We start from the raw sequence: 18,151 nt of genomic DNA on the forward strand, positions 1-18,151 counted from the left end.
AATAAAATGGGCCAAAGTGTAATCACCTCAGATGGTGAGATAGGTATTTTTTGTTTATAATTTTATACATTATCCCAAATTATCTAAACTATACACACACACATAAATATGTATATATACAAAAGATCTTATGACCCTTTATTATCAGAAGAGTATTTAAAAAGCAAAGAAAGGGGCTAGCATGATGGTATAATGAATTAAGCCTCTGCCTACAATGCTGGCATCCCATATGGGCACTGGTTCAAGTCCTGGTTGCTCCACTTCCAATCCTGCTCCCTGCTAATGTGCCTTGGAACACAGCAGAAGACAGTCCAAATGGTTGGGCTACTGCACCCATGTGGGAGACCCAGAAGAAGCTCCTGGCTCCTGGCTTCAGCCTGGCCTAGCCCTAGCCATTGTGGCCATTTGTGGGGGTGAACCAGCAGATGGAAGATCTCTCTCTACATATCTCTCTCCCTCTATTTCTCCCTCTCCTGGTCTCTCTCTGTAGCTCTGCCTTTCAAATGAATACAATAAATCTTTTTTTAAAAAAATGGCAAAAAAAGGTATGAGGGCAGGTATTTAGTCAGTAGCTAAGACGCTGGTTAAGACACCCACTTCCTACAGTATAGTACCTGGGGTTCAATACTCAGTTCCAACACCTGACTCCAGCTTCCTGCCAATGTAGACCTTGGGAGGCAGCAGTGATGGGTCAAATGATCAGGTTCCTATCACTCACAGGGGAGATCTATATTGAGTTCCTGGCTCCTGGCTTCAGCCTCAGCCCAGCTTCAGTCACTGTAGGCACGGGAGTGGACCAGCAAATAGGTGCTATCTTTTGCTCTCAAAAATTTTTTTGAAGGAAAATATCTGGGGTTAGTGTAGTGGCACAGTGGGTAAACTGCTACCCACGAAGCTGGCATCCCTCATGGATGCTGGTTCAAGTCCCGGCTGCTCCATTTCTGATCCAGTTCCCTGCTGATATGCTTAGGAAATCAGTGGAAAATGGCCCACCTACATGGGAGACCCAGAAGATCTTGGCTCCTAACTTCGGCCTGGCCTCACCCTGGCTGTTGTGGCCATTTAGGGAGTAAACCAACAGATGGAAGATCTCTCTCTCTGTAACTCTTTCATATAATAGATTTTTTTTTTTTAAAAAAAAGGAAAATATCTTTTCCAATGCCATATGATGAAATTTAAAATTCAAATTTCCTTGGAAATGAAATTTTCCTAATGTGATACACTAAGAATACATTACTTCTGTGGTGCTCCCACCAAAAGTACAAAGCCTCATTCCATAGGAAACAGCACACAAATTCAAACTCTGAGATGTGCCACAAAATAACTGGCTCCTGCTCTTCCACAATGTCAGACTCAGGTGTGGGCACTTGGCCTAGCACTTAGGACAGCAGGTAGGCTGCCCCTGTCCCACAGGGCAGTGCCTGGGTTTGCCTCCTGGCTCCAGCTCCTGAGTTGAGCTTCCCGCTAATGTGGACTCCGGGAGGCATGGATGACAGCCCAAGCAGACTTTCTACACTCTCATGGGAGACCTGGTAGAGTTCCTGGCTCCCAGCTTGCCTTGCCTCCACCCACAGGCATGGGAGTGTATTCACTCTGCCTCTCAAACAAGTAAGTAAAAATTTTCTATGTCAAGTTCATAAAAGGCAAAGGAAGACTAAGAAGCTGTTCCAGATTAAAGAAGAGTGAACACAGTGCTCATTCCTGGAACGGAATCTGAACCAGAAATGTTTTCTCTTTTGCTAAAAGCCTATCATGAAGGCAGCTGAGTAAGATCTGATTAATCTGTAGATGATACAGTTTAGAGAATTAGGAAACAGCATTGTATCAATAAGTATGATAATTATACCATGTTTTTAGGAAATACATGTCAAATAAAGAGGCATTTCTATACTTTATTCTCAAATGAGTGAAAAAAAGTGTAATTGTATTTAAAAAGAGAGGGAGAATCTAAGATAAAAGAAATTTTAAAAAGGTGACATTTCGGGAATGTGGATTAAGGGCACATGGAAATTCTTGTATAACTCCTACAATATGTCTATACATTTGAAATTTTAAAAGAAAAATCATCCCTCCACAATTCCATGTCCTACCCTACCCCTACCCTTAACATACATATGTTACTTAACAAGCCTCTTTTCATCTCATATAAAGTAACTGCTACCTGTATGCAGGTGGGCCATGGACAACAAAGGAGGGAGGCAGGACTGTACTGGCCTGCAGCTAATACTACTAGAGAGAAAGCTTGTGAGCCAGAATCAGGTATTACCCATCATGCAAGATTTTTTTTTCAGATTTCATTATGATAGCCTATGGACTTTTGTTTAGATCAGTTTTATATAGTCTAAACTAGTAATGCTCACTCAAAAGTACAATTATGTCCCTAGCCCCAAACTGCATCCTTAGTCTAGAACGTAACAGGAAAATTAACCTGTGCTACTTGCTCCTGTGTATTTTCAGGATGCTTTTCATAATTACCAATGAACAATTCCTTTTTTAACTGTATAATCATTTCCTGACTGATCAATGACTATCTGAGATGAACTGAAGATTTTTCATGTGTCACCTAAGGTAATAAAATTTTCTGGTTAAATTGGCAAAATGCTCCTAGGACTGGAGCCACGAGAAGGCCACAAAGGCTACAAGCTTCCTGAACACCCTCTGTGCTGGCCCACCTCGCCCTCCCCAGCACTGCGGTACATACTTTTCATCTGTAAACTTCTCGGCTGCGAAGTCCGCCGGCCTCTCGGTCTCATAGGGGCGATATTCCCTGTAGGGTCTCCGCTCTGCTCTGTCCAGCGTCACCTCCGTGCCCCGGCTGTCATTCCATCCTTGCTGCTCCCCTCTTCTGGGAATTCGTTTCTGGCCTGCCAACGGAAAATCAAAGCAGAGCGCTGGAACACGACACCTGGGCTTCGCAGGTGCTTGTAAACGTCACTTTTCTACAAATCCTCATCCAAGCAAAATTATTTATTTTGAAAAATGTCAGAGAAAAAAAAAAGTAATAAAAGGCTTTATTAATGATCTTAATCATGGTTTCCCTTGTCCTAGAAAAGCGTACTACCACACAAGCTAGCCTGTAATGACTGGTATCTCACAGAAACACTGACAACTGTGGGTATATTTCACTAACCTGCATTTCATGAAAGCAGCTTTACCAAAACATGGCACCAAAGCTCCACCCAGAAAACTAAAGGTAAAATACCCTGCATTTCAGACTGTAATTTGAGAAACCTGACTGGTCATAACCCAAGGGCAACAATGGTTTATCATCAGCTTCGTATTTTTTTTATAAGATTTTTCCTTTTAAATAGCTTGTAGTATACGACTTCTTAGGAAGAGTTGTTTGCTCTCTGATAGGATTTACACATTTGGGATCACTGCTCAAACATGAGCCCAAACTGGAATTTGCCAACTCAGCCAAGAGCTGGTTACTACCAGAGAGGGTATCACTCTGTCCCCTGAAAGCCCAGCAAGCAACCAGCTGGGGTAGGGACAGGCTACCGGGGCCACTCTAATCTTTTCTCTTCTCACCTAACTTTGGTCCCTTTAGTTTTGGTGATTTAAAGATTTTAAGAAAAGCCTATCTGTGCAGCCAGCTAAGAGTTGGTAAATGTGTTGTGAAGAGCTTTGTTGCTCTTAAATCCTCTCCCAGAAATGTCCATTTCTTTTGTACATATTTAGAAGATCTCTCAAACATTATTATTATTTTTTTACTATAGCAGCTTGACTGTTCTGGTATATTCTTCACAAGGGTTGTATGGGCATAAAATGTTAAACTTATTCAAGTTAATGGGTAAATTTTTAAGCTGCTGGATTCCTCTTCCATTCAAGTACATAGACACAACTTATTTTTTGCTCGTACAAGGTTGATTTTTTAATGTGAAAAGTTGCACACAGCTCTAAGTTCCATTCGCTGTGATTTTAATTTCAGTCCAACTTGCATCCTGTGGTGAGGTGACAGTCTGAGTGTGTAACATGCTAGGGTAAAGGAAGAGCATTATGCTTCTACTGGAGGCTGACACCAGGCTGCAACAGCACCGGAGAGCATGCAATGTCAGCTCTGTGGGTGCACATGTTACAAAGAGCTCAAAACTGGAAGTCTCTGAAATACAAGGCAGAAAATGTCATTAGGAAAGTTAATTATTTAACAAGTTGAAACTGTAACAGACCATGGCATAATCATCAGGAAATCTGTCAAAGTAACAATATTTTCCCCTCAATGTAACATTATTTTAATACAATCTTAGATTTCCTATTTGTAACCTGTAGTTTTAAAAAATCTTTACTTTCCACTTCAGTGCAGAATCACTTAGGTATTAGGCTCATCTTCTACCTCTTCCAAGTTATTTTGTAATTGTATCAACTGAACTTGGAACTCACCATTCAAAACTTAAAATACCACATTTACTGCATACTTTATATATTAAAGTCTCTTCCAGAGTTTGTGCAAAATTTGAAAACAGTTAAATATAATTGGCTATTTACAAGCATTAGATTGTGAATGCCCTGCAAACATTTTACTCTTCCCAAACCTCCCTCTCAAAACAAAGATAACCAGTGTTGTTTTTTCCTCCACAATTTAGACCCAAGAGATCAAGACCGCCACTGAACCCAGCTTGTGTCTGTGTGCTGGATCAGCAGCTCCAAGCAGATAATGCAAACACTGCACTTCACCACCCTTTCCAATAAAAGGCTGGCACACGCAGTTTGACCACTGATCTAAACCCAAGTTCATATGCAACAACAGAATGCAACAACATTTGCAGTAAGGTTTCCTACTAAATGAAGCTGAACTTCAGCTCTAGGAAAAGCAGAGCTGATTCATTTAGCTTCTGACCGCTTCAAGAAGGAATTTACAGAGCAAGGCTTGCCACAGGATTTATGTACATTGTTAGATAGTCACAGACTCTAAAAACCATGGGGGAAAATCTTATGATACACTTTTGTGAGATTAATAAACATTTCCATTATCTATCGAAGCTGCTTGGTTTTTGTCTACACTAAGTACTCGTGACATTCTTACCAAATTTAAAATCTTGCCTGTTGGAAAAGCTTAGTCCTTCATACCAATTAGGACTGTAAAACCTTGAGAGAGAAGCTCCCCAGCACTAATTGCAGACAGATTTAGCACAGTAACTACATAAGCAGAAATTAATGAGATATTTGCTCCTGAAATAACATACTGGGGAAAAAAAAAAAAACCTAGAATGACAAGATTTTCATTCTAGGGCTGGCGCTGTGGCGCAGTGGGTTGACACCCTGGCCTGAAGCGTCAGCATCCCATATGGGTACAGGTTCTAGTCCCGGCTGCTCCTCTTCCAATCCAGCTCTCTGCTGTGGCCTGGGAAAGCAGTAGAGCATGGCCCAGGCTTGGGCCCCTGCACCCACGTGGGAGACCAAGAAGAGGCTTCTGGCTCCTGGCTTCGGATTGGTGCAGCTCTGGCTATTGCGGCCATCTGGGGAGTGAACCAGCAGATGGAAGATCTCTCTCTCTGTCTCTACCTCTCTCTACAACTTTGTCTTTCCAATAAATAAAATAAATCTTTAAAAAAATTTTCATTCTAACCAAAAAAGTCAACTACATATCTCTAATATTGGACCTCAACAGTCAGAGCACTTGTACCACGAACTGACAGAAAAACGTTACAGGTGATTACAATGTCAAGCAAAAGAAGTAGGTTGCAACCCAGTTTCCATCAGATATTTTAAATTTAGAAAAAAAAATAGTGCTATGCATGTATGTATACAAACAGAAAGTGCCAGCAACGGGAAAAAGAGGATGTTCACTTCACCTCATTCATGCGGGAACTGTTTTAACATTTTTGTAACACAAATGCAGGGCATTTTGTTACAGGGCTAAAGATGAACATACTGACCGCACGCACTGCACTTTGACATCCTTCTACAGGATAAGCAGGGAGCGGAAAGCCTAGCCTTGCTGGATTCTCCAACTGCCATTATATTTACTTAAGAGAAAGGCCATAACGCAAACAGGATCTCAACCTCCCAGATCAAAGCAGCCTATACATTTACCGGCCTAGCACGGGCAGGCAGCATTTCTTAAGCTTTCCAACATCTTTGCTGTAATGACTCGACTTTCTGGTTCTCGACTGGGGCTCCTGGGCTCAACTTCCCAGACGCAGGTAAACACTACCTGGTCGCAGAGGTCACAGCCCTAACACTCTAACCGGGAGGTCCTCTCCCCAGCCGGGGTGCACGGACAGACGCTGGAGCGGTGGAACCGCCCGCTCTCAGCAAGCCCCGGTTTGGGGACAGTGGCAGTGACGCGGCCCGGGCCAGGGCGCCGGGCCCCGAGGCAGGCCAGGGCCGCGCTCAGGGAACCGGGCCGGTACCGGCTGGCGAAGGCTGCTGTTCTGAGGGGGAGCCACCGCGCCACCAGCCCCGCCGCCGACCCCCGGCAGCCACGTGCGTGCGGAGAGGCGCGGGGCGCGGGGCGCGGGCGCCCACCCGGGCCTTTGCTCCCGCGCCACCCGACCACCGAGTCAGGGGGCGCCCTGGCTCCTCCGCCGGCCCCCGCCCCGCTGCCCGCTCGACCTTCGGGAGCCGGGAGGCAGCGACCCCACCACACGCTTCCCCGGCACTACCCCCAACTCTGCCCAGCCCGTCGGACCCCAGCCCCGCCAGCCCGCACTAGCCCGCCGACCCCCAGAACTGCCCGAGGAGCGCAGACCCTCGGCCAAGGCCACAGAACTCTGAACTCGACCCTGACTCGTCTCTCCCAGACCCCCGGCCCACCACGGGGGTCGAGGAGCGGTGACCTCCGTGACCCCCTTCCCCTTCATCCCCAGCCCCGGAGGGACGCGCGTACCGAGCGGCTGCGGGCCGCCGCCGGGGCTGTCTGGCTGCTGAGCGCCGGGGGCCGGGAGGCTCTTGCGCTCCTTCTGGGACTCCCTGCGCCCGCCGCCCGCGCCGGGTCTGTGGCCCGAGGCCCCGGCCGCGCTCCGGCCCCCACGGCCGCCGGCTCCGGCCGCCGCCGCAGCTGCTGCTGCTGCCGCCGCCGCCGCCGCCGCCTCGTCGCGCCTCTTGCGCTGCAGCTGCTGCTGGCGCCGGCGCTCGGCCTCGCGCAGGATGTCGAACGGGTCCGACTCGTCGTCCAGCAGCTGATGGAAGCGGTTGGCCACGACGCAGCCGAAACTCTCCTGCATCGCGGCGGCGGCGGCTGCGGCCACGGGGCTCCCCAGAGCGCCCTTCATGCCGCCGCGGCCGCCTGTGGCCCCGCCGCGGGCAGCCCACGCGATCGAGTCTCAGCGAAGACGGCAGCGAAGACCCATCCTGCCCGCCTCCGCCACCGCCCTCCCTGCCCTACCCGGTCCCGTCCCTCCCGGTGCCCGCCCCGGCGCCGCCGCCGCCCGCCCAGCCGGCGCCCGATAGCCAATCAGCGTGTGCGGACACGCCCCTTTCCCCCCAGCCTTTGCATCCGGAAGCCCAATCACAGGCCGGCTGCTGTCACGTCACGCGACGCGTGTGCCCCGCCCCCTCCGGCCGGGCGCGGGGGGCGGAGCCAGGGGCGGGGCTCCTGTGAGGAGAAACCTGTGAAGAGAATCAGTGGTGGCGCGGCGGGCGGGCGGACAGCGGCCGGCACGCGTGTTTTCCCGGCGAGTGGGTCCGTGTTTCTTGTTTTCCTCTCTTGGTTGAAGCTTCGTGACCCGACGATGGGGAAGCCGGGAAAGGCTTTCCTTAGGCGATGCCGGCTCGGCCGAGGGAGAAGGGGGGGTCCCCGCCCAGACGCCAGGGCTACTGCTCGTGTCGGTCCTTATTGCAAGAGCCGTGGGAAACCGGCTTTGAACACGAGCAGGTTTGGGTTTGAAGAGGCCTTCCTGGCTGCGATAGAGGGGCTGGAGGTGGAACCCGCAGGGATAGTGACGCGGTGGCCGCGGAGGTGCCAAGAGTGGAGTCCAGAGCCGAGGAATGGGGGTTTCTGCCGGCCGGACGTGGGGGTGCCCTGGGTGTGGGCGCTGAGGAGGGAGAACATGAGGACTCCTGTTTTTTCTGGAACGGTAGTGCTAATCACAAAGAAATAGAGTCCCGGGATGGAACACTTGGATGACAATTAGGGGCTCAGTCCCAGGGGCGAGCATGGAGCCTGAGCAGTGGAGACGACACGTGGGACGCCCACATGCTCCGTCAGAGAGCCTGATTTGGGTCCTGCTCATGCGCACCCTAGGAGCTAGCAGGTGATGCCCCTCAAGTAGCCGGATCTCTGCTACCCACGTAGGAGACCTGCATTGAATTCCTGGCTCCCGGCTTCCATCTGGTCCAGCCTCAGCTGCTCTGAGCATTCGGGAAGTAAACGAGCAGATGGCAAATCTCTTTCTGTCTCTATCTCTGACTTTCAAGTAGATAAAAAAAAAAAAAAAAAAGCCAAAGAACCCATGTTGGACATGTTGTGTTTGGGGTTTTGTTTCTTTTGAGATATTCGGTTGAAACCCGGAGGCCCAGGAGAATGCTGGGCTGGACTTCGTCCAAGACATCTCACCTGGTCACCAACACAGACAGCTTCAGCTACCTGTCCTACAGCTGTTTTCTCCCTCTGACATTTTGGATTCTGTTCAGGTGTCAAATTGTACACCCCAGGGGCAAGTAGTGCTCCTTCCAAGGGCTAGCTGGATTAATCCTAAATCATTCCCTGTCTTTCCCTTGGTGTAGGAGTAGGTTTGTGGCACAAATCTGGCAGAATGGATCTGAAGCTGGGAAAATTTTTTACACCTGTAAATCTCTTATTTATCCCCCAATTTTTTGTTATTTTTTTAAAGAGTTAGGTATAGCCAGAGAGATCTGAGAGAGAGGTCTTCCATTCTGCTGTTTCACTCCCCAGATGACTGCAATAGCCAGAGCTAGAGCTGATCCAAAGCCAGGAGCTTCTTCCAGGTCTCCCACGTGGATGAAGGGGCCCAAGGATTCAGGCCATCTTCTGCTGCTTTCCCAGGCCATAGCAGAGAGCTGGATCAGAAGAGGAGCAGCCAGGACTAGAACCAGCACCTATATGGGATGCCAGCACTGCAGGCCAGGGCTTTAACCCACTGTGCCACAATGCTGGCCCCCTATTCCCCACTTCTCTGATCCTTGTTATATGAGGAGGATGTGAAGCCAGGTGCTGGTCCTCATTGTGATCGTGAGGAGAACAGAGCAAAGGGATGGAGAACACCTTGATCCTTGGGGGTGCTGAGCTGCGTAACCCACTGGGGAACCTCACTTTCTCAGATGTATTATGTAAGGTGATAAGTGTCCTTCTGTTTAAGTTCCTCTTAGTTGTATTTCTTTCTTGCATCCCAAAGCATCCTATTAGAGCATCTTGCTTAGGTACTTCCTAATCAGCTTTTATTTTCCTTCAACAGAAAATGGAAAAGGAATCCATAATCCTAAATGCTCAGTCTGTGTTTTTTTTTTTTAAGATTTAATTATTTATCTGAAAGTCAGTTACAGAGAGAAAGGGGAGGCAGAGAGAGAGAGGTCTTCCACCCGCTGGTTCACTCCCCAATTGGCTGCAACAGCCAGAGCTGTGCTGATCTGAAGCCAGGAGCCAGGAGCTTCTTTTGGGTCTGCCCAACAGGTGCAGGGGCCCAAGACTTGGGCCATCTTCCACTGCTTTCCCAGGCCATAGCAGAGAGCTGGATAGGAAGAGGAGCTGCTGGGACATGAACTGGAGCCCGTGTTGGATGCCAGTGTCACAGGTGGGGGCTTAGCTTAGTGCACAATAGTGACGATCCCACCCATTAATTTCTTATGAAACTGTTAATTACTGCAGACCTCAGTGACCGTAACCTATTAAGCAGTCTCATATTTTTTTTGCTATTTTTTCTGCTAAAGAACACATCTTCATATTCATTCCTAAAATACAACTCCAAAACATTAGCATGAGTTATTTGCAACATTAGGTTTAATGTGGTTAATTTACTAGGCTAATGTTTGCAATAATCCAAGATATGAAAACAATTTTTAGTAATTATAATACCAAACAGAAACATACACACATCCATAAAGCATAGAAAATAAAGCACACTGAAAAAGCAATAAAGTATAGATTCTGAATAATGCCAAGAGACCAAATATACTAAATACTAAATACTAAAATCTTTCAGGCTGACTTGAAATTCCCAGAACAAAACCAATCAAGAGTCTAAAAACATACACCTTTTATTGCCTTCAATTTCATGCAGATGGCAAAACCCATGTGAAGGTTAAGGGGAAGGACCAGGTCAAGTTGAGTTTTTTTTTTTTTTTTTTAAGATTTGTTTATTTAGAAGGCAGAGTGAGAAAGAGAGAGAGAGAGAAAGAGAGAGATCTTCCACTTGCTGGTTCACTCCTCAAATGGCAGCAATGGCAAGGGCTGGGGCCATGGTGAAGCCAGGAGCCAGAAACTCCTTCTAGGTCTCCTACATGGATGGCAGGGGTCCAAATACTTGGATCATCTGCTGCTTTCCCAGGTGCATTAACAGGGAGCTGGATCAGAATCCGAGCAGGGGCTGGCACTGTGGTGTAGCAGGTAAAGCTGCTGCTTAGGATACCAGCATCCCATATGGGCTCTGGTTTGCCATTTGGAGTCCTGGCTGCTCCACTTCCGATCCAGCTCTCTGCTATGGCCTGGGAAAGCAGTGGAAGATGGCCCAAATTCTTGGGTCCCTGCACCTGTCTGGGAGACCCGGAAGAAGCTCCTGGCTCCTGGCTTTGGATTGGCCCAGCTTCGGCCGTTGTGACCATTTGGAGAGTGAACCAGTGAATGGGAAGACTTTCTCTCTGTCTCTGTCTCTCAAATAAATAAATATTAAAAAAAAAAAAAAAAAAGAATCAGAGCAGCCAGGCCATAAACTATCCTCTGATAGATGATGGTGTCCTAGGCTTTAGCCTCTGTGCCACAAGGGTCCAGGCTGTGTGTTCCTGTCCCTCCCCAAAGAGCTGCATTCCATCTGCTGCTTTACCACTGGATTTACTGCTCTCCATTATGTTACCTTTCTTTGCAAAATTAACGGATGATGTTAAAAGAACTTGAGGAACCCAAACAAGCAAAACAAATACTAACTTGCATTATTTTGTAATTGTTTCTACTTGCATAACATATGCAAGAGCAAGAATATTTTTCTTTACAAGAATCTGATCTATGCCACTTGAGCTATAACTCCAAGATCAATGGAGTTATAGTTTCCAGTTTAGCTATCCTTAGGTTCATATGTCAATTTGAATTCAGTTTACCACAGCAAATGAATAAACAAGTACACGGTCAGGGCTGGTGCTGTGGCGCAGCGGGTTAAAGCCCAGGCCTGCAGTGCCAGCATCTCATATGGGCGCTGTTTCAAGTCTTGGCTGCTCCACTTCCGATCCAGCTCCCTGCTAATGTGCCTGGGAAAGCAGCAGAGGATGGCTCAAGCCCTTGGGCCCATGCACCTACGCGAGAGACCAGAAGAAGCCCCTGGCCCCTGGCTTCAGATCAGCTCAGCTCCGTTGTGGCCATTTGGGAAAGGAACCAGCAGATGGAAGATCTCTCTCTCTCTCTCTCTCTACATCTCTCTCTAACTCTGCCTTTCAAATAAATAAAATAAATCTTAAAAAAAAGTACACAGTATGAGGGCACTTCCAAAAGTTCATGACAAATGCATGGTATGAAGAAACTGCATGGAATTCTAATTTTTTTAATTTAAAACTTATTTTTTAAAGATTTATTTATTTATTTGAAAGGCAGAGTACCAGAGAAGAAGAGATAGAAAGATGTTCCATCTGCTGGTTCATTCTCCAGCTGGCCACAATATCCAGGGCTAGGCCAGGCTGAAGCCAGGGGCCCGTAGCTCCAGGCACGGCTCCCACACAGGTGGCAGAAACCCAAGTACTTGGCCTATCAGCTGCCTCCCAGGTGAATTAGCTGGAGGCTGAAGCAGAGGCTGAGATTCTAACCACGTGCTCCAACGTGGGTGGGAGCGCCCCTAGTGGCGACTTAACTAATCTGCACCACAATGGAAGCACCAACTGCAGTTTTTCATTCTCAGTTTTCTACCATTAAAAATCTGATCTCGGCCAGCGCCGCGGCTCACTAGGCTAATCCTCCGCCTGGCGGCGCCGGCACACCGGGTTCTAGTCCCGGTCGGGGCGCCGGATTCTGTCCCGGTTGCCCCTCTTCCAGGCCAGCTCTCTGCTTTGGCCAGGGAGTGCAGTGGAGGATGGCCCAAGTGCTTGGGCCCTGCACCCCATGGGAGACCAGGAGAAGCACCTGGCTCCTGGCTTCGGTGCGCCGTCCGCGGCAGCCATTGGAGGGTGAACCAATGGCAAAGGAAGACCTTTCTATCTGTCTCTCTCTCTCACTGTCCACTCTGCCTGTCAAAAAAAAAAAAAAAAAAATCTGATCTCTAGTTGAAACTTTAATCAAGGCTGAATTAAATAATTTGGGATTTGGAACTAATTTTCTCATTTATTCTGGATCCTTCAAGTTGTGAGCAACAGAAAAACCCATCTAGAGTAAGTAAAATAAAGGACTTTATTCAAGAAAAAAATCCAAGAGTGAAACAGGCATAGCTGGATCAAGAATAAACCACATCAGAACCTGATATCTCTTCTCCCCCTCACTTCCCTTTATTTTATTTATATTGGCTTCGCTTTTACCAATTTGTCTCCATAGATGGGCCCAGTAGTGCCATGTTTAAAGCCTCTGTGGAGTTTGTTGTTTGTTTTTTAGACATTTGCTTATTTGAAAGGCAGAGAGAGAGAGAGAGAGATCTTCCATCCACTGTTTTGCTTCCCAAATGGCCACCAACAACCTGTGATGGGCCAGGCTGAAGCCAGGAGCTTGGAACTCCATCTAGTGGTTTCTCATGTGGGTTGCAGGGGCCCAGGTACTTGAGACATCTGCTGCTGCTTTCCCAGGTGCATTAGCCTGGAGCTGCATCAGAAGCAGAGCAGCCAGGGCTCAAATAGGCATCACAAGCAGCAGCTTAGCTCACTGCACCACAGCACCAGCCCCAAAGCTTTACAGTTTAAACTACAGCAGGGAAAGAGGGAGGATTTCACTTTCAGTGGTTGCTCAGAAAAGCGGACTTGAGTCACTGGGCTGTCCTGGGTTGCTGTACAGCAGGGTATTTACATCCATGTTCAGCCAGGCCCAGATCACTAGCCCAAGCTGGAGTATATATGCAAATATATATATATATATATAAAATTATTTATTTATTTATTTATTTGAGAGGTGGAGCCACAGACAGTGAGAGGGAGACAGAAAGGTCTTCCATCCGCTGGTTCACTCCCCAAATGGCTGCAATGGCTGGAGCTGTGCTGATCCGAAGTCAGGAGCCAGGAGCTTCTTCCTGGTCTCCCACATGGGTACAGGGTCCGGAGGTCTTGGGCCATCTTCTACTACTTTCCCAGGCCATAGCAGTAGAGCTGGATCAGAAGGGGAGCAGCTGGGACTAGAACCGGAGCCCATATAGAATGCTAGTGCTGCAGATGTAGGATTAACCTACTGTGCCACAGCGCTGGCCCCTGCAAATATATTTTGCAACCCTTAAAGACCCTAAGTGTTTTCTCTATTCTCAATTTTCTCTATTGCCCTTCTGTTATTTCCTGAAGTCCATTTCTTTTTTTTACACAAACTCGCTAAAAGAAGATAGTAAAAGTCAATATACAGTATCACACTCTAGGCCGGCGCCGCAGCTCACTTGGCTAATCCTCCGCCTTGTGGCGCCAGCACACCGGGTTCTAGTCCCGGTCGGGGCGCCAGGTTCTGTCCCGGTTGCCCCTCTTCCAGGCAAGCTCTCTGCTGTGGCCAGGGAGTGCAGTGGAGGATGGCCCAAGTGCTTGGGCCCTGCACCCCATGGGAGACCAGGAGAAGCACCTGGCTCCTGCCATCGGAGCAGCACAGCGCGCCGGCCACGGTGGCCATTGGAGGGTGAACCAATGGCAAAGGAAGACCTTTCTCTCTGCCTCTCTCACTGTCCACTCTGCCTGTAAAATATATATATATACACACACACACACACACACACACACAGTATCACACTCTTACCAACTACTTCTTTTATTGATTCAATAGAGCTCTGCTCCTCCTTCCACCATATCAGTTAGACAGTTTCACCAAATGTCCTGTGGGTGCGAGGTACAGCCTTTATCAAAGACTTCGATATAAGTGTCTTTACTGCTTCCACCTGATCACTAACTCGGGCTTTATCGACCCCCCACTGCTGGGACCAATTTCTATATTAGATAAGGTAATTTTGGCTGCTGTAACAAAGAAATGAAAACATGCTTGATGGGGCAGGATGTTTAGTGCATGATGTTTGGTGCAGCAGTTAAAGTTGCCATGTGGGATGCCTGCACCTCATATAGGAGTGCTTGGTTCAATCCTGGCCACTCTGCTTCTGATCCAGCTTCCTGCTAGGCCATACACTGGGAGGCAGCAGATGATGGTTCAAGTACTTGGGTCCCTGCCACCCACGTGGGAGACCTGGATTGAGTCATGGGCTTCTGGCTTGGCCTGGCTCAGTCTTTGTTGTTGAAGGCATTTGGGAAGTGAGACAGCAGATGGAAAATCTCTCTCTGGTCTCTTTCTCTGCCTCTCAAATAAAAATGAAAAAAATTTTTTAATTAAAAAAATTTTTTTGGACATGCAGAATTAGACAGTGAGAGAGAGAGAGAGAGAGAGAGAGAGAGAGAAAGGTCTTCCTTCCGTTGGTTCACCCCCCAAAGGCTGCTATGGCCAGCACGCTGCGCCAATCCAAAGCCAAGAGCCAGGCACTTCCTCCTGGCTCCCATACGGTGCAGGGCCCAAGCACTTGGGCCATCCTCCACTGCCTTCCCAGGCCACAGCAGAGAGCTGGACTGGAAGAGGAGAAACTGGGACAGAATCCGGCGCCCCAACCGGGACTAGAACCCAGAGTGCGGGCACCGCAGGCAGAGGATTAGCCTAGTGAGCCGTGGTGCCAGGCAAAATGAAAAATTTTTTAAATGTATGGTAGCTCAAACATGATTGATGCATATTCTTCACTAATATGATATCCCATGATGTTTCCAATTAATTATTTTTATTTGAAAGGCAGAGAGACAGAAACTGACAGACACAGGGAGATATCCCATCTGCTTGTTCACTCTTCAAATGCACATAACAACCAAGGTTGGGCCAGGCTAAAGCCAGGAAGCCAGAACTCAACCTGAATCTTCCATATGGGTGGCAGGGACTCAACTACTTGAGCTATCACCTGCTGCCTCCCAGCAGGAAGCTGGAATTGGAAACAGAGCCAGGACTTGAACCCAGGCAGTCCAATCTGGCATGCAGGTGTCCAAGTGGCTGCTGTGGCCAACACTTGCTCCCTGCCCCTCCCTCCCCACCATGGTATTTTTAATTGCCGGTGGCTTACCTCCTCGTAGTGATAGAGGGCAACTACCTCCTTCCCTATTGTGACTCTCCTATATCCTAAGCCCCCAGTGTCATTGGTTAGATCTCTGTATTCAGCAGCAGAAAGATGGTATGGAGAACTCATAGTTCCTTTTAATGTTGTTAGTCTGGAAATAACACAGATCACTTCTGCTCACATTTGCTGGCCAAGAACCAGTCATGTGTCCACCTCCAGAAGGCAGAGTCCCCAGACAGTGGTCTCTGTGTGAGTGGTCCCTTTAGGGCACAACTACACGTGGCAGGGAGTCATGCACCTTCACTGGGTGTGCAGCTGTGGACCTTACCACTTTCTCAGTAGAGACAGTCAGTTAAAATCTGACTTGGGTATAAGTATTATACCTATTGGGAATGGCTTTTGACTGTTAGTAATGTATTCTAGGAGTAAAAGTGGCATAAGCAAGACTGAAATTTATTTCTCTCTCAAATAAAAGATACCCAGAACCATGCACGCGAGGTAAGTGCTGCTCCTGCGTTAAATCATAAGGACTCAACTTCCTTCTTTTAAAAATGGCTATGAGATATGTAGTCATCACGTTTATCTTCCAGGCTGGGAGAGCAAAGAAAAGACTAAAGGGCCTTTTTTAAAAAAATTTTTATTTATTTGAAAGGCAGACTTAGAGAGAGAGAGAGATAGAGAGCAAAATCTTCCATCTGCAAGTTAACTCCCCAAATGTCTGCAACTGGAGCTGGGCCTATCTGAAGCCAGGAGCTTGGAGCTTCTTCCAGGTCTCCCACATTGGTGCAAGGGCACAAGCACTTGGGGCATCCTCTGTTGCTTTCCCAGGTGCCTCAGCAGGAAGCCGGGTCGGAAGTGGAGCTGTTGGGACTCAAACTGGTGCCCCTATGGGATGCTGGCACTGTGGGTGAAGGCTTTACCTGAGGCCACAGCACTGAGGGGTCTTTTAAATGTTTCCTGAGGCCTATGCTATGGCACAGCAGATTAAACTGCCACCTATGATGTCAAGTGCTGGCTGCTCCACTTCTGATACAGCTTCCTGCTAATGTGGCTGGGAAAGCAGCAGATGATGATGGTCCAAGTATTGCCACCTATGTGGGAGACCAGGATGGAGTTCCTGACTCCTGGTTTTGGTCTGGCCTACCCCCGGCTATTGCAGGCATTTGAGGAGTGAGCCAGCAGATGGAGGATCTCTCTGTCTCTTCTTCTGAATTCCTCTGTCACTCTGCCTTTCAAATATATGCATTTTTTTTAAAGGAGGCTTCCAGAAATTCCATGTATAATGTCACCTAATATCTCATTGACCATGACCAGATTTTCAAGTGAGGATTGCCAAACTTACAATTTCAGCTAGACACAGTGATCAACCAACAATATAGACATTTTTTTTTTTTGACAGGCAGAGTGGACAGTGAGAGAGAGAGAGACAGAGAGAAAGGTCTTCCTTTTTGCCGTTGGTTCACCCTCCAATGGCCGCTGCGGCCGGCGCGCTGCGGCCGGCGCACCGTGCTGATCCGATGGCAGGAGCCAGGAGCCAGGTGCTTTTCCTGGTCTCCCATGGGGTGCAGGGCCCAAGCACCTGGGCCATCCTCCACTGCACTCCCTGGCCACAGCAGAGGGCTGGCCTGGAAAAGGGGCAACCGGGACAGAATCCGGCGCCCCGACCAGGACTAGAACCCGGTGTGCCGGCGCCGCTAGGCGGAGGATTAGCCTAGTGAGCCGCGGCACCGGCCAATATAGACATTTTCTTAGGAGAAAGAAGGGCAGAATAGATATTTGGTTAATCAACAACTGCCAGAAAGTCATTCTGAATGGAGAAGGAAGGAACAGGTAACTTCCTACTACAGCTCAGGGTGATGATGGCTCAATATGGCATGTTGGGGGTTTTATGCCATCTGATTAATCAATGAATTGGGCAGGTACAAAAACTACAAGTATTTTAGGGCCTGTCTCTTCTAAAAGTCAAATTTCACTTTATAATCAGTCTAAATAATCACCAATCATCATGCCTGTCTGTTTGATGAGTTTCTGATGCCTCAGGCTGCTGTTTTCCCACCTGTTATTTTCGTATTTTTATTTATGAAGTGAGTCAACCAACACCTGTTCATATGGCCCCATGACAGTGTGGTCTGCAGTTTAAAAGCAGCTGGAGAGGATGAAAAGGAGATACAAGGCATAAGTACACCAGGTTCAGGGACCACCAAGTTGAATGAGCCAAGCAATATTCTAATATACATCAGAAGACTCAAAAAGTTTACAAACTTATTTGACCTATCAGTTTTACTATATATCTGGCAGGTGGGGATTAGGCCTAGCAGTTAGGGGGTCTGTGTGCCATTTCAGGATTCCTGGGTTCAACACCTGGCTCTGTCTCTTGACTCTAGCTTCTTGCCAGTGCAGACTCTTGAAGGTATCAGGTAATGGCTTAAGTAATTGGTCCTTTTTTTTTTTAAGATTTTTTTTTTATTTGGGGGCTACCACCTGCAGTGCTGGCATCCCATATGGGTGCTGGTTCGAACCCAGGCTGCTCCACTTCCAATCCAGCTCTCTGCTATGGCCTGGGAAAGCAGTAGGAGATGGTTCAAGTCTTTGGGCCCCTGCACCCACTTGGGAGACCTGGAAGAAGCTCCTGGCTCCTGGCTTTGAATCGGTGCAGCTCTGGCTGCTGTGGCCATCTGGGGAGTGAACCAGAGGATAGAAGACCTCTCTCTCTCTGCCTCTAGCTATCTGTAACTCTGCCTTAAGAAAAGATTTATGTATTTGAAAGGCAGAGTTATATATAGACAGGCAGAGACAGAGAAATCTTC

At 48.0% G+C, this 18,151-nt stretch overlaps 1 protein-coding gene across 1 annotated transcript in view; it reads right to left on the minus strand.

Moving 5' to 3' along the window:
• The window catches only part of HABP4 (hyaluronan binding protein 4), a 43,383-nt gene extending 36,040 nt beyond the window's left edge, over positions 1-7,343 (minus strand). Inside the window, exons 1-2 of the mRNA XM_051818565.2 lie at positions 6,830-7,343; positions 2,702-2,864 (exon numbers count right to left, since the gene is read on the minus strand). Of these exons, the coding sequence (XP_051674525.1) occupies positions 2,702-2,864; positions 6,830-7,214 (548 nt within the window). The 5' untranslated portion in view covers positions 7,215-7,343. The remainder of the gene's footprint in view (positions 1-2,701; positions 2,865-6,829) is intronic.
• Positions 7,344-18,151: the final 10,808 nt, after the last annotated feature.

Source organism: Oryctolagus cuniculus, chromosome 1 (assembly GCF_964237555.1).
Source record: "Oryctolagus cuniculus chromosome 1, mOryCun1.1, whole genome shotgun sequence".
Taxonomy (NCBI): Eukaryota; Metazoa; Chordata; class Mammalia; order Lagomorpha; family Leporidae; genus Oryctolagus; species Oryctolagus cuniculus.